This window comes from Eschrichtius robustus, chromosome 13 (genome assembly GCF_028021215.1).
Source record: "Eschrichtius robustus isolate mEscRob2 chromosome 13, mEscRob2.pri, whole genome shotgun sequence".
Lineage (NCBI taxonomy): Eukaryota > Metazoa > Chordata > Mammalia > Artiodactyla > Eschrichtiidae > Eschrichtius > Eschrichtius robustus.
This window is the reverse complement of record NC_090836.1, coordinates 88412498-88435706: the sequence shown is the minus strand read 5'-3', so window position 1 is coordinate 88435706 and position 23209 is coordinate 88412498. Positions and strand designations below refer to the sequence as shown.

General features: G+C 43.0%; 1 protein-coding gene across 1 annotated transcript in view; it reads left to right on the top strand.

Annotated features, from left to right (window-relative positions):
• The window catches only part of NT5DC3 (5'-nucleotidase domain containing 3), a 66019-nt gene continuing 42810 nt past the window's right edge, over positions 1 to 23209 (top strand). Inside the window, exons 1-2 of the mRNA XM_068561331.1 lie at positions 1 to 250; positions 22083 to 22267. Of these exons, the coding sequence (XP_068417432.1) occupies positions 52 to 250; positions 22083 to 22267 (384 nt within the window). The 5' untranslated portion in view covers positions 1 to 51. The remainder of the gene's footprint in view (positions 251 to 22082; positions 22268 to 23209) is intronic.

Here is a 23209-nt window from a genome sequence, read left to right as displayed (position 1 = left end):
GCGGGCAGAGCACCGGTCTTCAGGCGCCACTCGCGGCGGGCGGCGGCAGGCATGGCTACGGCGGCGGCGGCGGTGGCTCGTGGGGCCGGTGCAAGGGCGGTGGCGGCCCTGCGGAGCGGCTGCCGGACTGCGGCTCGGGGGCGGTCGCGCGCGGGCCCCGCACGGCCCTTATGCACAGCACCTGGGACCGCCCTGGACATGAAGCGCTACCTTCGGGAGCGCTACCGGGAGGCGAAGAGGAGCACGGCAGGTGAGTGAGGCTGCGCCCTCCCGCACCCTCGGTACGTGAGAGGGCCCTTCCCCGCCGGGCTGGGGCGCCAGGTCCCGTCCCATGCGGCCATCGGGGAAGCCGGCACCCTCGGACCCGCGTGGGTCCGCTGCTGACCTCCAGAGCCCCCCCATCGTGACCCGCGGTTGTCCCCAACCACGGGCGACATCGCCTCTGCAGTGTGATTTCCGGGAAACGCGGAAAAATGCGTCTCCAGAAACTTTACAACTCTTGCCTTTCTCCTGTCGGGAAAGCCGTTTTATAAATTCCTGGGATTTTTAGCCAGAAATCTGCATCGGAAGCGCTTTGGGCTCTCCTGGGGGTTCCACGGACATCACTTGGGAGATGGTCACCCCCAGGCACCTTTAGGTATTGTTATTAATAAACAACAATAATAGTAACCGCCGGAGTCCGGCAGGCGGCGGGTTACCCTGGATTCCGCTGCTAGGCAGGTGGCAGTGTCCGGAGGCTGATTTATTTTCCTTCTTTGTTTTAGGGGATGGGGTAGGATTTGCTGCTCTTGACATTGGAGGGGGTTGGGTTGGGAGTGTTATGAGTTATCTACTAACCTCAGCGAGGAGGTGATTCCAGGGAGTGACCACTTCGTGGTCAGATGAACATAAAATGAGCTTGGTTTGATTGTTGGTAAGGGAAACAGGGAGGGACGGAAAGAGGACCCAGTAAATACTAATGTCAGACACATAAATTGTCTCCGTGAATTCTTCCCCATACCTAGGAAGGAGGTGCCACATCCCCATCTTATAGATGAGAGAGGCCAGACTCAAGTTTAAGAAGCTTTGACCTCGGGTCTGTCTCAGCCCCTAACCCATTGTCCTGTTTCCTGCACTGCCTTGCAGTAGCCGCTGATCGTTTGGGAACTGGTGTAAAGGGCCAGTGATAGTCCATTGGTGCTGCTTTTCTCAGGGAAGATTTAGAATAGAAATTTTTATACTGATATTTTTTGGAGGTGTGGTGGTGGTGGTGGAGGTGGTGTAGAGAGACAGGGAGAGAATATTTGGTGGAGAGAACGTTTGTAGAATCACATTTTACAGACAAGGTTTGCTGCTGCAGATTGTGAGACTCTGGGGACATCACAGAGCTCCAGTTTCCTCATCTGTAAAATGGGGATGGATGCTGGTGATACCAACATCATAGGGTTGTGGCGAAGAATGAGTGAATCCATCCATGAAAGGTGTTTACAACAGTGCCTGGCAAAGGAGATAGCTGAAGGGTTGGATGATAAAGATCAGCTTCAGGCCAGAGTTGGGCTTTGGTGTGGGATAATCCCAGGGGGATTTTGGAGTAGGACAGCTTGAGGGAGATTTTGAGATTTGTTAGCTCTGTGACTTTGGTGGCAAGTTACTTTTCTCTGACCTGAGTTTTCCAACTGTAATGTGGGGATAAAGTGAGGATTTTTAGTGTGGGCTCAGCACCCAGCAGATGCTCAGGACATAGTAGCTATTGCGGCTGGCTATTAAATAACTCAGTCTTAGACACGCTTAGTAACGGTGGAGGTGAGTTAGTTAGCACTAGGGTCTAGGTCTCCTTTAGCTTAGGGCAGTGCCACATGCGGTGTTGAACAAGCCACCTAATCTCTTCAGTCTTCTTTCTGTAGAGTGAAGCCACTGGACTAAATAATATGTGAGCCTTTTCAAGTGTTACAGGTCTGAGAATCAGTATGCCGGGTGCGCCATCCTGTCTCCACGCCCCCAGCACATGCCCATGTAGTCCCTGTTTCACCCCTGAGAACTCAGGGACTTTTTTCCTTCACCCTATCTGGGGCTGCACCACCCCTACCCTCCTTTAGCTGAAGTCTGTACACATGCACAACTTGCATTCATTCACCAGGCATTTATTAAGCACGTACCAGTGGGCTTAAAAGCTGTTGATTTCACAAATGGACGCATGTGAGAGGGAGGGGCCCACAGCGGCTGAGCACCTGCCCGGGCCAAGCGAGAGGGACCCGAGTTGCACGGATGGGGAGGCTGGTAAACAGATAAGTGACAGTCCAGCTCGGGGAAGATAAATAACGGCCCCAGGGGATGCAGGAAATGCTTGACACTGTGTTCGTAGGAGTGAGGGCTCAGAAGAAGTACTGATGCTCATACAAATATATACAGGGTTTTTTTTTTCTTTTCGGTTTGCTAGAGGACAAAAGAATTTTGTTTTCTCCCTTCCTGATTATTGCTTTCTGGTGTTTGATCTCTTGCCTTAATCCAAACAATCCCTTCAGGTGTCTTCTCTTTGAAGAGGTTCCCAGAATGAAGCCTGCTCAGGAAAGAGATGGTTTTTACTCTTTGTTTTACCCTTTCTCTCCCACCCTCTTTTTTTGTTTTTTTTCAAAATTTTAAAAAGTTTTTAAAAATAAACTGTATTTTTTAGATCAGTTTTAGATTTACAGGAAAATTGCATGTTTCTCTAAACCCCATACGCAGTTTTTCCTCTCTCATGACTATGGGACTGTGATATTGAGATTTATAATCAGAAATACTGCAGAGAGCCCCTAAAAGCCTTGGAATTTCCTAAGTACTGTACAGAGATGATAAAGGTGTCTTTTGTTATTTTAATTAGGTGACTTTCAGAATACCTCAGGGCAACCACAGGGTGGGGCCTGGATGCCAGGGAACCCAGCCCTGTGGTTAGAGAGTTGGCACTGTGTGTCTTCTGACCTGCACCCCTCGGGGAGGGGAGAGGGGCTGGAGATTGAATCGATTGCCAATGGCCAATGATTTAATCATTGCCTGTGTAATGAAGATTCCTTAAATGCCTCCATAAAAACCCAGAAGGATGGGGTTCTGAGGGCTTCTGTGTTGGTGAACACGTGGAGATTGATTTGGGGAGAGTGGTACACCCAGAGAGGGCATGGAAATCCCTTGCCCTGTCCGTGTACTTTGCCCTCTGCATCTCTTCCATCTGGCTCTTCCTGAGTTGTATCCTTTTATAGTAAACCAGTGATCTAGAAAGTAAAATGTTTCCCCGAGTTCTGTGAGCCACTCTAGTAAATTAATTGACCCCGAGGAGGGGGGGTCAGTTGAACCTCTGGTCTATAGCCGGTCTGTCAGAGGCACAGGTGACCACCTGGACTTGGAACTGAAGTTCTGCAGGGGGCAGTCTTGTGGGACTGAGCCCTTAGCCTGTAGGATCTGATGCTCTCCCCAGGAGGTGTCAGAAGTGAGTTGTGTTGTAGGACACCCTGCTGTGTCGAAGAATTGGTGGCCTGGGGAAAAAACTCACATCAGAATTGGGTGCTGAACCCCTTAGGTACATTTGTCACAGTTAACCAATATTGATACATTGTCGGTATGTATCAGTAGTAACCAAAGTCCATATTTTTTTCAAAGTCCATATTTAATTCAGAATTCCTTAGTGTTTAACCTAGTGTCCTTTTCTACTCCAAGGTCCCATCCAGAATAGCACACTGCATTTAGTTATCATGTCTCCTTGGGTTTCTCTTGGCTGTGACAGTGTCTTAGAGTTTCCCTGTTTACCATGACCTTGACAGTTTTTTCTTTTTTTTAAACAATTCTTTTTTAAAGTTTTAAATTTTATTTATTTATTTTTGGCTGCGTTGGGTCTTCGTTGCTGCACGTGGGCTTTCTATAGTTGCGGCGAGCAGGGGCTACTCTTCGTTGCGGTGCACAGGCTTCTCATCGCAGTGGCTTCTCGTTGCAGAGCACAGGCTCTAGGTGCGCAGGCTTCAGTAGTTGTGGCGCGCAGGCTTCAGTAGTTGTGGCACGCAGGCTCAGTAGTTGTGGCTCGTGGGCTCTAGAGTGCAGGCTCAGTAGTTGTGGTGCACGGGCTTGTTTGCTCTGCGGCATGTGGGATCTTCCCGGACCAGGGCTCAAACCCGTGTCCTCTGCATTGGCAGGCAGATTCTCAACCACTGCACCACCGGGGAAGCCCACCTTGACAGTTTTGAGGCGTACTGCTCACGTACTATGTAGGAAATCCCTCACTTGGAATTTGTTCCTTTTATTTTTTTAACTTGAGATTTCATGTAATATTTATGTATCTTAAGTCAAACTCAGCCCAAGGAAAAGTTTCTTTGTATTGTTAGGAAAAGAAATACTGGTTTATGTCCTTATTGGTTACCTCTGGCAAAAATTTCCTGTAGAACTGTGGGTCTCAAACAGAGTAAGGGAGGGGGGGATTTTGACCCCCCCAGGGGATGTTTGGCAATGTCTGGAGACCTTTTTGACTGTCACAACTGGGGGAAAGGGAGTGATGCTGGCCTGTAGTGGGTGGAGGCCAGGGGGGCTGCTAAACATCCTACAATGTATAGTACCTTCTCCTGCCCCGCCCCCCCAAAGAAAACTCCAGCTTCAGATGTCAGTAGTGCCAACACTGAGAAACCTTGCCCTAAAAAGGTGAAAGTCTAAGAAATCATTGTGTGATTATAATTTAAAGGGATGAATATATTTGTGTGTGGTCTGTTATATGTTGTGTGCGACTTCTTTGAACTTAATCCCTGGCCTTCCCTGTGTGCTCATCAGGTAATTATCCTGTCCTGTTACATACGAACGGAACATTCTCGTGCCTTCAAGAGCAGTGACTCCAACCATACGTTTGGGTAGCCTGGTGGATTTTCCCCCCTTCAGAGGTCATCCCAGAGCCTGCCCTTTTTAGAACGTTTGGCTACTTGGCCGGGGCTATGAAGTATATTAAGTTGTGGAAAGAAGTATGGGGTAAGTGTGAAGCATTAGAAGAAGGTTTTACAGGGTGTTGAAGGATTTATTCAGAGTTCTTGGTTGATGTTTGGTGAGGATTGTGTGTAGCTCAATGGTGTGAGCTTAGTGTGTATAGAATAAGCACAAAATGCAAACGCTTCCCTCAAGGAACTGCAGCGGGTTAAAGAGATACCTGTAAGATAATTTAAAAATTAGGCCGGTGTTTCTCAGACTGGGTTCCACCATCTTCTGAGAGATGTGGTTAAAGAAATGTGCAAAATGTATGTGAAAGGAGCTTCTTTACCGATAGGCTTATCAGAGCTAGTGAATCAGAGCCTTTAAAATACATGACTCTCCAAGAGGGAGGACAGAGGTATATAGTACTTCCCAAATAAATTTTGGATCCCCTTTTTTTGAGGTAATAGTTCAAAATAGATGTTCTAAAGAAGACTTTAGGAAGTTCTAATAATATCTGTAACAAGAATGTATATTAATAATGTCCAAATCCTTAATTGTAACCAGAAATGTGCTTTTTATTTTTTAAAATTTATTTATTGAAGTATTTACAATGCTACGTTAATTTCTGCTGCACAGCAAAGTGATTCAGTTATATATATATACACATTCTTTTTCATATTCTTTTCCATTATGGTTTATCACAGGATATTGAATATAGTTCCCTGTGCTATACAGTAGGACCTTGTTGTTTATCCTTCCTGTATATAATAGTTTGTATTTGCTAATCCCAAACTCCCAGTCCTTCCCTTCTACCCCCCACCCCAACCATAAGTCCGTTCTCTATGTCTGTGGGTCTGTTTCTGTTTTGTAGATAAGTTCATTTGTGTCATATTTTAGATGCCACACATAAGTGATATATATGGTATTTGTCTTTCTCTTTCTGACGTACTTCACTTAGTATGATCATCTCTAGTTGCATCCATGTTGCTGCGAATGGCATTATTTCGTTCTTTTTTTTTTTTTTTAATTTATTTATTTATGGCTGTGTTGGGTCTTCGTTTCTGTGCAAGAGCTTTCTCTAGTTGTGGCAAGCAGGGGCCACTCTTCATCGCGGTGCGCGCGCCACGCCTCTCACTATCGCGGCCTCTCTTGTTGCGGAGCACAGGCCCAGACACGCAGGCTCAGTAATTGTGGCTCACGGGCCCAGTTGCTCCAAGGCACGTGGGATCTTCCCAGACCAGGGCTCGAACCCATGTCCCCTGCATTGGCAGGCAGACTCTCAACCACTGCGCCACCAGGGAAGCCCTCGTTCTTTTTTTATGGCTGAGTAGTATACCATTGTATATATGTACCACATCTTTATCCATTCATTCCATTGTATATATGTACCACATCTTTGTCCATTCATCTGTCGATGGACATTTAGGTCGTTTCCATGTCTTGGCTATTGTGACGAGTTCTGCTGTGAACATAGGGGTGCATGTATCTTTCTGAATTATCGTTCTATAATTAATAATTATATAATTATATGTTATATGCCCAGGAGTGGGATTGCTGGATCATATGGCAACTGCGTTTTTAGATTTTTGAGGAACCTTCATACTGTTTTTTCATGATGGTGGCACCAATTTACATTCCATCAACAGTGTAAGAGGGTTCCCTTTTCTCCACACCCTCTCCTGCATTTGTTATTTGTAGATTTTTTAATGATGGCCATTTTGACCGGTGTGAAGTGGTACCTCATTGTAGTTTTGATTTGCATTTCTCTAATAGTTGGTGATGTTGAGCATCTTTTCATGTGCCTGTTGGTCATCTGTGTGTCTTCTTTGGAGAATGAAACATGCATTTTCTATGCAGCAGAGAGAATAATAGGGACCCTTAGAGAATCTGGAGAAAGCTGTATATTGTTTTTAGAAAAATATACACATTTGTACTATTGCACATAACACAAGCACTCACACACACACACAAACTATTTTGTATATAATTCCAAGGGGTTTCTGAAGCATCTGTCTCATTTGGCGAGTCCACTGCTCATTTATCCCCTCTGTTGTCGTGCAAGAAAGCGTGAAGGACTGACATGTGATGGGATGCTTATGGAGGTGGAACTCAGCATGGGGACTGTTTTCTAGATTAAAATTTGCACATAACATCCAGAAGTCTGTCTGGAATAATGACCTGTTTGGGGCCTGACATGTTTGAGGTTTTCTGAAACTGTGTGGAGGTGGTAGGGTGACCCATCAGCATAGAGGGAGGGGCTGAAATCTAGAATTTTTTTCCCTTTTTCACTAGGGCATCCTGGGTAGCATAAACAGGATGTGAAAGGAGATAAAAAGGAGATGAAAAGATAATTTTTTTGCCAGTTTTTGAAGGTAAGTAGAATTAAAAATATATGCATTTTTCAGTGGTTCTCAAACTTGATGGGCACATCAGAATCACCTGGGAGCTTGTTTAAGACCAAAGACTTCGAGGCCCTAGCCCTGGGGATTCTGATTCAGAAGGCATGGAGCCAGGGCCTAGGAATCTGTATTTTTACAGGCTGGGGTTGGAAACCAATCCTTAATTGAGCTTTTGAAGACACGTAGAAACACAGACATGCTCTGTGTTTTAAATTTCTTTTGGATTTTGGCTTCCAGCAATTTGGCAGACTAGATAGTCTCAAAACCTTTTTGTATGGGATATTCACATGCAGATGAAAAATACAAAGAGCATTGTTTGCCTGTATAGCTGAGCTCTGAGAAACTGAAGAGAAATCACAGGGACTAAAAATGAAGACTAGTGAGCAGCCCTGAAGGTGTTACAGTCTTGGGAGAATTTGTTGGGTTTTATTGGCCGTGCCTGCTGGGCGGGAGTGTGTGCGTGTGCGCTCACACACACACACACACACAAAGATGCCTGTAAATTCTATCCTGCTGGGAGGGCGCACACACACACACAGACACACACACACACAGATGCCTGTAAATTCTATCCTGCTGGGAGGGCGCACACACACACACACACACACACACACACACACACACACACAGATGCCTGTAAATTCTATCCTGCTGCGAGGACACACACACACACACACACACAGATGCCTGTAAATTCTATCCTGCTGTGAGGACACACACACACACAGATGCCTGTAAATTCTATCCTGCTGCGAGGACACACACACACACACAGATGCCTGTAAATTCTATCCTGCTGTGAGCGCGCACACACACACACACACACACACACACACACCCCGTCTGAGACTATCCAGTGAAGAATATATATATAAAGGCTGTAGGTCTTATATATACGGATATATATATATATATATATATATATATATATATATAAGACCTACAAAGGGCTGCCTTCCATGCAGAGACAATAGGGAAATTTGTCACTCTTGGTCTCTGCTCTAGACTTTTTCCTGTGTGTGCGTGGGGTGTTGTGAAAGTCTCCCCATGACTTGTAATCATAGGCTAGTCCTCACATGGGCTTGGGTTTGAATTTATTCTGCTTGCGTGGTCTGCTTGTGGAATCTCAAGATGAGAAATTAACTAAATGTGGTTCCAGGGTGATAGCATCCAGGGTTTCCTGATAGAAGCAAATGCAAACTCTTCCTGGATGAATAGACCTTCAACCTAGCCCCAAAGGGAGAGCAAAGAAATTGGTAGACCTGTGAGTAAATCTAAACACACATTGACAATATAGAAATCAGTCCGAAAGAGAGCAGGAGAAGAGGTAAAAGAAACTGAGAAAAAGCAGGAAATACCATGAAGGATGATGGTGGAAATAATTCCAAATATATCAGTGATCATGATAAACTCAGATTAAAAGATCGTTAGATCAGATATAAGAAACACAATCTAGCTAGGTGCTGTTTAAAGAGATACACCCCAAAATAAAGATGTCGAAAAGGTTGAAGTTAACAGAATGGGAGACGACATCTCGGGCAAATGCAAACCAAAGGAAACCAGCTTGTATGAGTATCAGACAAGTACCAAAATGGCGTTGAAAGGAAATAATGTTTACTATGGGAAGAGTTGCAAATTACAGTCCACGGACCAAATCTAGCCTCTAGTTAAGTTTTATCGGAACACAGCCACACTCATTCGTTTCCATGTATATATTTTTTGGCTCCTTTTGTGCTATGATGTCAGAGTTGAGCAGGTGCAACAGAGACTGTATGGCTCGCACAGTGTTTACGGACTGGGCCTTCATAGAGGATGTATGTTGACTCCTGAACTTAAGCTGTGCTTATATATCAACATGGATGAGTCTCACAAAAGCAAGACTGAGTGGAAAAAAGCAATTTGCAGACATATACTAATTATAAAAGATTTGAAAACACAAAAAATACTGTAGATCACCTGTAGGGATACACGTGCATGTGGTCAAAGTCTAAAGAAATGCAGGAAGAATGTTAAACACCCAAATCAGGGTAGTGTTTACCCCCTCCGCAGGAGGAGAATGCAGGTGACATCTTAGAGGGTTTAGTTCCTAAGCTGCATGGTGGGGCCGTGGGTGTTGTTTGTATTATTTTTATACCTTTCTGTGTATCTTAGAACAGTAACATGACACATTCTTTAGAAATCTTTTGTTTAGGTGTGTGATGTTGATGAACCATGGCTACAGGAAAAAATAGCAAAAGGGCTTAAGGGAGAAACATGCCACATCATAATTTTCACGTAGGAAGGAAGTTCCTAAAATAGAGAACCAGAGGGGCCGCTAGAGGTCATGGAGTCCAGTCCTCTGCTTGGAGAAGGAATCCCTTTTCCGTAGCCCTCGCTAGTGGCCACCCGGCGTCTGCTTGAGTTTGCCATGTGATCACAAGGCTGCCAATTTTTATTTTGGATGGCCTGAGTCACAGAGAGTAGGTAATTCCAAGAAGATGGTGATGGTGTGTCATCCTAGCCCTGCCCTTTGACTTCATTATTTGGGAAGCTCGCTTTTACATTCACTCGTGTTTGTTGATATGCCTTGTTGGTACTTGGTCCTGACCACAGGAGGCCACATGTGGTTTGACTGTTTCAAAGTGGAGGGAAGCAGTGCATGGCATATGGAAGGCACTGATATTTATTCTTCTCTATTTCCTCTAAGCTTTGATGAAAAATTGTGATAGTTTTGCTTAGTATTTGATCTTCTGATATGACTAAATTTTTAAAGATTTTCCCTTGAAACAAATGTACTTTTCTTTTGAATAGTTTTTTGTTTTTTATTAAATGACTTAAGATTAGGGTGTCATTAAACCATTACTTTATATAATTTTATTTCGAGTGCAGTTGCATATAATTTTATGTTAGGAACTTTAGGAAGCCTGATGGATTTCTATGGAGCAGTCAGAATTACAAAGTAATAAGATATAAGTTTAACTTTTGGTGGGAGTAGTATAAATGTCATGTGTATTATAAATTATTTGGATGACTAATTCTATTTGTCATGGATTGCTTTTCCCTGGAGATGGTGCAAATATCTAAAGTCCTGGAAAAATGAAAGCTTCTTTTGAGATGAATAAACGCAATAGAATGACTTCCGCCCAGCCCGGTGTTAAGTTCCTCTTGTCTCCACCTGTCAGAGTGATGTTTCTTGGTCTTCCCCACTGCCTGGGATGTTGCTCACTACAGAGCCTTTGCTTTATTATTATTTTTTTTAATAATCCCTGCACAATCCTCTGTACAGCATCTGGCACATAGTGGGTGCTTATTGAAAAAATTCCTGAGGGTTTAGTAAGCGGGAAAATCAATTTACAAACATATTACACATGTATGATTCCCATTTATATAAAGTTCTAGAAAATGCAAACGAATCTGACTGAAAGAAGAACAGCGGTTGCCTGGGGATGGGCGGGGATCAAGGGACTGAGGGAGAGGTGGGATTCAAAAAGGTGTGAGGAAATGTTTGGAGATGTTAGATGTACGCTTATTATCTTTATTTTGATGATGGCTTTGTAGGTGTGTATGTATGTCAAACCTCATCAAACTGTATGCTCTGTGTGCAATTTATTATGTATCATTTGTACCTCAATAAAGCTATATAGTAAAGACAAAGAAATGAGGGGAGGACTCTGGTTTAGCCTGGCTTGAGGTAGGTACCCACCCTGGAGGTGGGACCCTGGAAGTGGTCCAGTGCAAGTCAGGTGTTCTAGTCTGAACAGCTGTGGCTGGAGGGGTCGGGCAGGGTCCTGGAAGAGCCCAGAATGTGTGTGTTCAGAGGTGGGGAAGGGCCATTGCTTATCTGAGGGTTGGGGCGTGCTGGGCAGGGAACCCCATAGATGTTCACCTTCGTGGAGAAAAGGATAGGATGCCTTAGATACGTGGTTTCATCTTGGCATCTTTTGTTGGGCTGTTGCAGAAGTAAAAGTGGTTAACAACTGAACGGTTTTTGGAGATACTGGAGAAAACAGTTTCTGGCTAAAAATAGTTGCTTTTATTTTATTAAAAAATTTTTTTTAATTGAAGTATAGTTGTTTTACAATGTTATGTTAATTTCTGCTGCACAGCAAAGTGATTCAGTTATATATATATACACATTCTTTTTAACATTCTTTTCCATCATGGTTTATTACAGGATATTGAATATAGTTCCCTGTGCTGTACAGTAGGACCTTGTTGCTGATCCATTCTATGTATAATAGCTTACATCTGCTCACCCCAGCCTCCCACTCCATCCCTCCCCCACCTCTCTCCCTCCTTGGCAACCAGAGGTCTGTTCTCTATCGATGTGAGTCTGTTTCTGTTTCATAGATAAGTTCATTTGTGTCATATTTTAGATTCCTCATATAAGTGATATCATATGGTATTTATCTTTCTCTGTCTGACTTACTTCACTTAGTATGATCATCTCTAGTTGCATCATGTTGCTACAGATGACATTATTTCATTCTTTTTTATGGCTGAGTAGTATTTCCTTGTATATATGTGCCACATCTTTATCATTCATCTCTTGATGGACAGTTAGGTTTTTTTCATGTCTTGGCTATTGTAAATAGTGCTGCAGTGAACACTGAGGTGCATGTATTTGTTTGAATTATGGTTTTCTCCTGATATATGCCTAGGAGTGGGATTGCTGGGTCATATGGTAATTCTATTTTTAGTTTTTTAAGGAACCTTCGTACTGTTCTGCATAGTGGCTGCACCAATTTACATTCCCACCAACAGTGTAGGAGGGTTCCCTTTTCTCCACACCCTCTCCAGCATTTATTGTTTGTAGACTTTTTGATGATGGCCATTCTGACTGATGTAAGGTGGTACCTCGTTGTAATTTTGATTTGCATTTCTCTAATACTTAGCGATGTTGAGCATCTTTCGTGTGCCTATTGGCCATCTGTATAAAAAGAGTTGTCTTAAAATCTGTAAGGTCTGATAGTAGTACGCTCTTATGAATTGTCTGATCCCAAGTCACACTTGCTCCTCAGTTTTCTTTCCCTGACTGTAACTGATTATCAGCAGAAAGAGTATTACGTGGACATAATCATATCAAATAACATTTGTTGGCACGAAACAACAGTCTAAATATACACGTGAAACTTGTGTTATGGTCAAATTGTTCCCTAACGTATCAGTTGCACCAAAACAAATTCACATTTTTCAGAGAATGTGAAATTGTCAGTGGCAGAACTGACTGGCCTTTGCCCAAGTGTTACTTCACAGAAGGAAGTTGTCATGTGGTGAAGTTTGCTAAGAGAGAAATCACCTATAGTGGGGTTTGTCTTTTCCTTGTTATTTTTTAATTGACAGTTATAGATGAGAAGTTTAAGGGTTTAAAATTTGGCTGTGGAATCTTGAGTTCACTTGTGGAAACAGTGGGAGAGATGTAAATACTGCTTCACCTTAGATACGAGTCCCTACACTTTTATTTTTCATGTATTTTCAGTCTATATGTATACTTTTTAAAAAAAATTTATTTTATTTATTTATTTTTGGCTGCGTTGGGTCTTCGTTGCTGCATGGGCTTTCTCTGGTTGCAGTGAGCTGGGGCTACTCTTTGTTGAGGTGTGTGGGCTTCTCATTGTGGTGGCTTCTCTTGTTGCAGAGCGTGGGCTCTAGGCGCGCAGGCTTCAGTAGGTGTGGCACAAGGGCTCAGTAGTCGTGGCTCGCGGGCTCTAGAGCACAGACTCAGTAGTTGTGGCACATGGGCTTAGTTGCTCCGTGGCATGTGGGATCTTCCCGGACCAGGGCTTTAACCCGTGTCCCGTGCCTTGGCAGGCGGATTCTTAACCACTGCGCCACCAGGGAAGCCCCTATATGTATACTTCTGAAAGAAATTTTGAAACCTTGTTTTCAATCTATACGTGACCTTTAAAAAGAGAATTTGAAGCTATGTTAAGTGAATATGAACTAATTCATAAAATATTTTGAGTATTAATATTCATGAAATATAGGAGTATTGTGAAATATAAGCAGAAGTTAAGATTTGATCAAATTAGGAAAAATAAATATTTGAAATCTACTCTAACTTTTGTTGATGTAGGAACATAGAAATATGTCATGAGCTAAGAAATGTGACCTCGAGCTGGTAATCTTGTCTCATCTTCATTTTCCTCCTGGAAAGTGGGGATAATAACTAGTGTCTCATGTTAAGTGGGGTCCATTCACATTGCTTCATATGGTGCCTGGCACATCGCAAATGCACATAATTATTAGCCACTAGGATAACTTGTTGGTCCATTGAGAACTGGGAAGATTCAAAGAAAGCTTTGTGGTAGTATAGTTATTCCTAGGTCCCCAGGGGATTTGATCTAGGACCCCTGAGGATACCAAAATACACGGGTGTTCAAGTCCCTTATATAAAATGGCATAGTATTTGCTTATAACCTAAGCATATCCTCCCATATACATTAAATCATCTCTAGATTACTTTTAATACTTAATAAATGTAAATGCTGTGAATAGTTGTAAATACAGTGTAAAGGCTGTGTAAATAGTTGCTGGTATGTGGGAAAGTTTTACTTTTTGGAACTTTCTGGAAAAAAATTTTTTGGGGGGAATATTTTCATTCTGCAGTTGGTTTGTCGAATTCGTGAATGTGGAACCCAAGGACACGGAGGGCTGACTGTGAATGGGGGAAAAAGGAGGCTTTTCTTCTGTTTTTTGAAGCTCTAAAATTCTCTGGGAAAAAGTTTTTCCCCCCCCACTTTTCTCTTCTTCCTTTTCTTCTTCAGGGGCTTCATATCTTTGTATTCTTTTTCTAGGAGAACAGCTTGATGTCTACGGCATATTCCAAAAAGAAAAAGTCTAATTAATTGAAGAAAAATGACATCTTAATGTCTCTGGGACTGTGGTTTTTCCATTACCAAAAAATTGAACTTCAAGGATTTTCAAGTGCATTTCAGCTTTTCTGTTTGAACATTTTCCTGTTAACATGTTTGGTTCCTGAGTTCAGATATCTGAGATGTGTATGTTTGGGCCTCCAGATGGAGCATGCTTTCCCCCAGGTTTTGCTTTTTAATATAACTGCAGTGAAATCTTTGGGTATAAATCTTTATCTGCATCTCTTGGTACTTATTGCCACCCTGCTTTCTGGAAAGTTCGAACTGGTTTATACTCTTACTAAACATCAAGGAGTGAGGCTGCCCATTCCCAGCACCAGCACCCACTCTGTGTTCTGTCATTAAAACCAAAAAGGGTAGAAACCCCACCCCCCAGAGAAAACCACATACAAATAACAACAACAGCAGCAACGAAGACACCACTACAGTCTCATTGGAGAAAAATGGGGTCTTACTTTTCTTAGCCAAGTGACACATGCTTATAATAGAAAAAAGTGTAACTGAAATAAAAACAGTAAAACCATTGATAATCCCACCTTTCAGAGAGAGCTACTCTTAACTGTCTAATTGTCTTATTTTTAAAAAAATAAATTTATTTATTTATTTACTTTTGGCTGCATTGGGTCTTTGTTGCTGCACGCGGGCTTTTCTCTCGTTGTGGCGAGCGGGGGCTACTCTTCCTTGCGGTGCGCGGGCTTCTCATTGTGGTGGCTTCTCTTGTTGTGGAGCATGGGGTCTAGGCGTGTGGGCTTCAGTAGTTGTGGCACGCGGGCTCAGTAGTTGTGGCTCGCGGGCTCTAAAGCACAGGCTCAGTAATTGTGGTGCACGGGCTTAGTTGCTCCATGGCTTGTGGGATCTTCCCGGACCGGGGATAGAACCCATTTTCCCCTGCATTGGCAGGCAGATTCTTAACCACTGTGCAACCAGGGAAGTCCCTGTCTAATTGTTTTAGTTTGCTTTTTAAAAAAATAATTGGAATGGTTGAACATTTGTTTATTAGCCATTTAATTTCCTTTCTTGTGAGATATAGTCTTTATCTTTTTGTTTATTGGATTTGTATGGCTTTTTCTTTTTTTACATTAAGGATATTAGTCTTTTGCTGTTTATCTTTTAATTTTGTCTAATATAACCCTTCCCCCCCCAAATTTGTGATATTTTTTGATACACAGATGTTTAAAATTTTTATATTGTAAATCTGTTGATATTTTTCTGTTTTGATTTATTCTATTGCTTTTACATTTGGAAAGTTATGTTCTATCCTGAGATGAAGTAAAGAGTAGTCTATATATTTTCCCCACCTTTTTAATATTTAGAAAAAAAAACTTAACTCTTTGATTCACATGGTGTTTGTTTTGCAGCATAGTGTGAAGGAACATCTTACTTGACACCCTTTCCATATAGCTAAACAGTGTTTATTTAGTTAGAGAGATAGACTATTCCAGGTGAATTTTATTCATCAGTATTCAATTACAGTATATTCTGGAGAACACAGAGTAGTAGATTGCCCATCTTGTTGAAAATAGGGCATATGAAGGAGGATTTAAGATTGGGAAGACAGACTGAAGTCTAAGTGGGGACTGCCTTTGATGCCATGTTAAAAGTTGAAATTTGTAGGCAGTGAGAATTTTGAGTGGCTGAATATCCTTGAAATGAACTTTTAGTTAGGAGTCCTTCAGCTGCAAGCAATAAAAATAAAAAAGCCTGAGTCAAACTGATTTAATTTAAGCAAAAAATTGAAAAGATATTTTATGGGCTTGTGCAGTTGAAAAATCCAGAGGTAGTACCAGCTTCAAGCTTGCCTTGATCCAAGTTCAGTTGATGTTGTTGGGTGGCTTCTTTCCGTCTCTTGACCTTGCTCTCCTCCCCACTGGCCTCTTTTTCAGGTTCCTAGAGGGGGCCCCTCATATCTCCAGATTTATATACTCTTAGGCCCAAGTTTGGAAGAAACGAATGTCTCTTTCTTGAAATTCCCTTATAAATCCAGAAATTTCCTTGATTGGACTCATTGGTTCTCTGTGGCTACAGGGGACATATGAGGACAGTTGGCTGGAGGTGGTTCTGTGCCTGCCCCAAATGAATCCGTGTTGGTGAGGGAATTCAGGGGTTCTCTTTGGCCAAGTTTGGGTCACATGCTCTCCTCCCAGAGTCAGGAACAGAACCTCCCCAGGACCACATAGTCTGAATGTTAGGGAGGGGCGGTTTCCCAGAGCAGTTGAGCATACTGGAGAAACAGAAGGTGTGTCAGTCAGGTTAGGCTAAGTTATGCTGCAGTGACAAGCGACACCAAAAATCTCAGTGGTTTAGGATTGGCAGCTATAACCACAGTGTATTTCTCACTCCTGCAGTCTCCTGGGGCCTCAGGCACTTCTCCAGGGCAGTTGCCCTCAATGTGGTGGCCTAGCCTTCCAGGCTTCTCCATCTTGTGGTGTCTCCATAGCACATGTGTCCATGATTGATACAGCAGGGGAGGGAGTGTGCTGTGGTCTGGAAGTGACCCGTGTCACTTCTGGCCACAATCTGTTGGCCAGAGCCGGCCAGAGCGGGACTGGGGGTGGTTAGGGGTGAAGGGGGGGGGGTTGTAATCTTCCCCATGTGCCTGGAAGGAGAGAATGTGAGTAGCACACACGCCCAGGGCCCACAGTCACTGCCTACCACAGGCTCCCTCGAGGATCTCAGTTGGTCTGACTCATCCCTTATGTCCCTCCTCCTGACATTATCTGACCTGTTCCTGGGACGGTGCTGAGAGTAGGGGATGTATCCCTTTAGAGCTTCCCAGTGGTGTCCCCAAGGGCCGAGGGACAGTCATGTGGCCTTTCTGAGGACATCAGGAGTATTCCTTGACATGACTCAGGCCATGGATTTCTACTCGGCACTGCCCCACACACTGCTCCGTTAGGCTGGGGGCCTTTATTAAGGGAGAGTCAGTGTGCATTTCTGAACATTACAGGGAACACAGTACTTATCAAAAATTGTATTTCCCAAACTCAGATCTTTACATGGTTTAAAAATCTTTCCTTGAATAGGTGGAAAAATGTCTGACTTCTATACCTAAGTTCTGATTTCATTCATACTCAGAAGTAAAGATAAAGTTAAGGCAAGGAAGGAATTCTTCTGTGGTGACCTTACAAAAACAAACTCACCAAAAAACCAAAATAACAGAAAATGGTGTAGTGGCTATGGAAAACAGTATGGTGGGTCCTCAAAAAATTAAAAATCAGGTTACTGTATGATCTAGCAAGTCCCCTTCTGGGTATATACCCTGAAGAAGTGAAAGCAGGGGCTCAAAAAGATATTTGTCCATCCACGTGCATCGCAGCTTTATTCACAGTAGCCAACGGGTGGGAGCAACCCAAGTGTCCATGTGTCGTCACAGATGAATGGATAAACAAAACGTGGATATACATGCAGTGGAATATTATGTAGCCTTTAGAAGGAGTGAACTTCTGACACGTGCTCCAACGTGAATGAATCTTGAAGACGCTATGCTAAATAAAATGAGCCACTCACAAAAGACAAATACTATGTGATTCTCCTTATATGAGGTACCTAGAGGAGTCACATTCCTAGAGACAGAGCATAGAAGGGTGGTTGCCAGGGCCTGGGGGAGGAAGAATGGGGAGCTGGTGTTTAATGGGTGTGGAGTTTCACTTCTGCAAGGTGAAAAGAGTTCTGAAGCTGGATGGTGGGGATGGTCGCACAGCAATGTGAATCACCTTAATGCCGCTGCACCGTACACTTGAAATGGTTAAGATGGTAAGTTTTGTGTTATGCATATTTTACCACAATAAAAATAAGCAAACACAGAACCCCAGGAAGCTTACAGATGTTTCCTGTAGGTGGTCCACTGCGTGTCCTAGTGCCCTGGGGGATGAGCAGGTGAGCAACCGGAAGCTGGTGCGTGTGTAGGGGGCGCCCAGCCTGCCGCCGGATCCCAGGAAAGGCGCTCACCTCCCAGCTCAGGGTGGCTGCCTTGGGACCCAGCTCTGGCCGGAGCTTTGGGCAGAGCAGCAGAGCTGTCTCTCCACGTCTTTGTCCTCGTCGTATAGTCTTGCGGTCATCATCCATTAGGAGCAAAAGGAATTCGCTCTCTAAATTCGTACCCACTCTTGTGTCTGCTTTGGGGAAGTACATAACTGACTAGTCACGGGCCCTTCTGTTTATACGTGGAGTTTAGACAAGTATAAAGTTCAGACAACTGAGTTTAGATTCAGTTTAGACAGACCGTATTTCTCTGAATGGTTGGCATTCTTTTCTTTTGCCTTGTAATGACTTGCGTTTATTCTTAGCACTTTTTTTGAAGTGATTGCATGGGATGCTGAGATCCTTTTAAGCTGCTGATGTCCCTCGTGTTTACTTCGAGTGATGACAAATTAAGCATGCAGGCTTTCCGGTGGTGATGTTCATGTGACTGATGCACCTTGAGCTTTCCCTCCGGTGGGGAATGCATTCCCGGGCAGCTTCTGGAGATGTGCTGGCTGTCAGCACCGTGTTCCAGCACCGTCGTGTTCCCTGAGGGCTTCACAGCTTCTTCTCAGGTAGCAGAAAGGGACGTAGACTTCATTGCCAGCACCTTTCTAAATAGAAACGTCTAAGGTCAACAGGCCACGAGAACTTCCTTGGAAAGGTCATTTGTGAAAGAAGAGCTTTTGGTCACTCTGTAAGCGATCCCGTTTCACTTCGTACAGACGATGCCATGTGGTCCTATTCGGAAAATGACATCCTCTGCAGTGGCCCGTTGATGCTGTAAGGCCAGGTGGTCTTCAGTGTTGGATGCTGAAGAGCTTAGGACTGCTGGCTTCTCCCTTCCTGAGGACTAGTTCTCGTGAACTGTCTGCCTTCAAGTTTCTTGAAATGTTACGTCTTTCTTATCCTCAGATGGATCATAGTTGCAAAAAAAAAAAAAAAAAAGGCCAAGGTTATCATCTCATTGATTTTGACAAAGGAAACTAAGAAGAAATGGAATTGTTGGTGAATCTTGGCTATTTGGATTTTCAGTAGACTTGGTCATATCTAGGTTGTCAGTGGGAGAGAAACTTGGCATCTTACCTGGTGACCATGAATAGGCTTCAGGGGTCAACCTTCGTGAAGTTTTCCACGAAATTTTATTTGTGTTTTTCTGTGGGGAGAGGATTCTGTGGCTTCTGTTAGGTTTTCAAAGGGATCCAAGCCCCACAGCTATAAGGAGCCTTCTGAAAGGCTCAGAATACGTCATTGTGGCTGGCACGGTGCCCTGATTGGAGTTGTCACCCTGTGAAAGTAGTACTTTTTGGGTATGTCAGGTGGCCCCTGAGAAGTGGATAATGTGAGAAAGAAGTGAGCAGAAGGGAAGGAGGAAGCATTGTAGACTCTATGGTAAGCCTTGAAATGAGGAAGGATTGACTCCATTTTATTGAGAAAATAAATGCACCCTTCTCAAATGCTTGTTGATTCCCATAATCCTGGAGAAGAGCATTAAGAGTGCAGATTCTGAAGCCAGACTTACCAGGTTCAAATCCCAGCTCTGCTGTGTAGTTGTTGTGTGTCCTTCAGCAAATTGTATAATTTCTGTGTGCTTCTATGTCCTCATACATCAAGTGGGGATAGTAGAGCCGTCGCCTCATGAGGTTGTTGTAAGGATTAAATGAGGTGGTAGAAAGTGCTTCTGAGCATATGGTACGTGGTAAGTGCTTAATAAATGTTAGCTCTTAAGACAGAGCCAGGAGGTGGCCCTTAGTAATGTGAAGGGTAGTAAAATACAGATAGTTCAATTTTAGTAGTAAGATGTGGACAGTTCACTTTTCGTGTGCATGTGTTGGTGGTTTTGTACCTATCTCCAGGAAGTCGCCTGCCTTCAGCATTTGTTTACTGATGGGTTGCTTCGGGTAAATTTTGGTGCACAAACATCATAAAAGGTGAGAGAATGCTGTTACATATCCTCTTAGCAAAATGGGACGGTCTGTGTTCTTGTTGCAAAATGCTGCATGATGAGATTCTTTGTGTTAAACGACTGCCTGTGAAGTGACTGGATGAGAATGTTTTACTTCCTTTTTGTCTTTAGAAATATTTTGTGCAACCTCTGTCATTACCTGACTCTAGAGAGCTGCTTTCTATCTCTTTGCATTCATCTTCTGACTCATCTAATAATTGTGAAATGTCTTCTTCTGTCAGTTTTATGCTGGAAAATAGAGAATTATCAATTCTCAACTGTGTTCCGTGAAAGCTAAAAAAATGACTGCAGAGATGGTATCTTCAGACTTCTTTGATATACCTTCCTGAAAATGATGTGATACTTGGGGCAGGGCAATGAGGAAGCTGAAGGATGACGTTGTAGCGATGATTTGTTTCACTGTTGCAACATCTTGGGCAATCTCCTGTCATATCCTGCTTTCTTTATTTAGTCTTTTTTTTAAGTCATAGGTGGGAATAATTGCTAGGTAATGATGAAATAATGCCTGCAATGATAACATAGGAAAATGTTTCAAGATGTTGGAAACTAAGACCACTAACCTCCCATATTGCATCTTAGATTTTTAAAAGGATCCAGTGGGCTCATGGAAGTTGTAAGGTAGGATGAGTTTTTGGAAAACCTCCAAGGAAGAATAAAAGTCATGAAAATAGCAATCCTCACAAATAGTCAGAACTGCTCAAAAAAGAAGCTCAAAACTAACATAGGATCCAGGGGACCCTGATGGTATCCTTTGGATAATCACATTTCTAACAAACCATCTGAAGGAAATCACCTGAAAGGCAAAGATGAACATCTGAAGGTACTTAATGCTGTTCTTTTTTTTTTAAACAGGAAAAAAACCTAAGTGTGTAACATAGAGTAAAAGGTTGATGTGGTACGATATACCAGAATCTTATATAATGGGTTTTTAAAAAATTAGTTTATTTATTTATTTTTGGCGGTGTCGGGTCTTTGTTGCTGCGCGTGGGCTTTCTGTAGTTGCGGTGAGCGGGGGCTACTCTTCGTTGTGGTGTGCGGGCTTCTCATTGCGGTGGCTTCTCTTGTTGTGGAGCACGGGCTCTAGGTGCGTGGGCTTCAGTAATTGGGGCACGCAGGCTCAGTAGTTGTGGCTCGCGGGCTCTAGAGAGCAGGATCAGTAGTTGTGGCGCACGGGCTTAGTTGCTCCGCGGCATGTGGGATCTTCCCAGACCAGGGCTCGAACCCGTGTCCCCTGCATTGGCAGGCGGATTCTTAACCACTGTGCCACCAGGGAAGCCCTATATAATGATTTAAATTTATATTCTTAGAAAGTCTGTAATGATAGAACACATTATGATAGGATATTAAATTTAGAGTGGAACACAAAGCTGTGTATATCGTGTGGGGTCAGCTATGTAGACTACGTACATAGAACAATATGGGCGGCAAATACAGGAAATGTTAGTAGTTTTTTTCTGGGCAATGTTACAGTGGGTGTTATTTAATTATCTACATGTTTATCTTCTAAAATCTCTAACTGGCATGTATTCTTTTTTAAACAAAAACAAATCTTTTCGTGATGTCGAAGCAAATATTTTTTTTATAACAGTCTTATTTGGATGTTATGTACATACCATACAATTCACCCACTTAAAGTTTCCCATTCAGTGGGTTTTAGTGTAATCAAAACAGCTGTTCAGCCATCACCATAATCAATTTTAGAACATTTTCACCACCCCCAAAAGAAATTCTATGCCCATTAGCAGTCATTTCATTTCTCCCCATCCGCCAGTTCTAGGCAACCACCAGTCTATTGATACTATCTGACTTAGTGGATTTGCCTAGTCTAGACATATCATATACATTGAATCATACAATATGTGTTCCTTTGTGACTGGCTTCTTTCACTTAGCATAATGTTTTCAAGGGAAGGCTAATCACTCTTGCACTTCAATTTACTCATTTTGTTTCGAAATCATACTGACCTTTATTTATCATAGGGTATAATGTATTTTTTCCCTTTACTTCTAGAATTGGTTCCTTCCATTATGAGCAACTTGTTGAATCCAGATGCCATCTTCTCAAACAATGAGATGAGCTTGTCGGACATTGAAATCTACGGCTTTGATTATGATTACACCCTGGTGTTTTATTCCAAGCACCTGCACACACTGATATTTAATGCCGCTCGGGACCTTCTCATCAACGAACACAGGGTAAGAGCGTGGGGACCTCACAGTCCTCTTCCCCTTCCCCGCTGGCGTTTGAAGACTAGCCGTGAGCTGACCTGGCCTCGTGCATGGCACGATAGACATCCCTTAGTAAATTGTTGCTGAATGAATGAGTAGATTTGGTTCCCTTCCAAATGACTCCATCTGGAAGATAGCTTTTTAAAAAACCACTTTATCGAGGTATGATTGACACGTGAAAGGCTATATGTATTTAATGTATATAACTCACTGAGGTTCAGGAGAAGTGTGTGAAACCATCATCAAGGTCATAAACTATCCATCGCCTCCCAAAGTTTCCTCCTGCCCCCTTTATTTATCATTATAGTTATTTCTGTGTGTGTGTGTGTGTGTGTGTGTGTGTGTGTGTGGTAAGAATGCTTAACATAAGATCTACCCACTTAGCAAATTTTGAGTATACAATACAATATTGTTAGCTATAGGTACTATGCTATATAATAGATCTCCAGAACTCATTTATCTTGCCTAACTGAAACTTTGTACCTGGAAGATAGTTGTTTGTTTATTAAAGAATCTTTAGATGTCTCTGACAAAAAGACTGTCCCAAGTTACTCATGAGTGGAGATTCAGCCACAGACGTTTGCCCTCTCCTTTCTCATGGAGCAGTGACATAGGTTCTCCCAGAGCCGGATGCAGTGGCAGACTGTTGAGTTCTGGTTGGAAGGAATTCTTGAAATCATGGGCAATGTTTTACTCTCATCACTGAACGGAATTGCGTTCTTAGATAAAGAATATTTGAATGTCTTTTGATGTGTAGTGTTGTTGAGAGCTTATAATAGGGAAGGAAGAAAAACACTCAAAACCAAACGTGGTTTTCTCTAGTCTAGTTTGGGTACATGTTTCAGGAACCAGGATGGCAAGCATCCTCAGAGGTCATCTGGACCAGTCGCCTTTGAGAACCCCTGACAG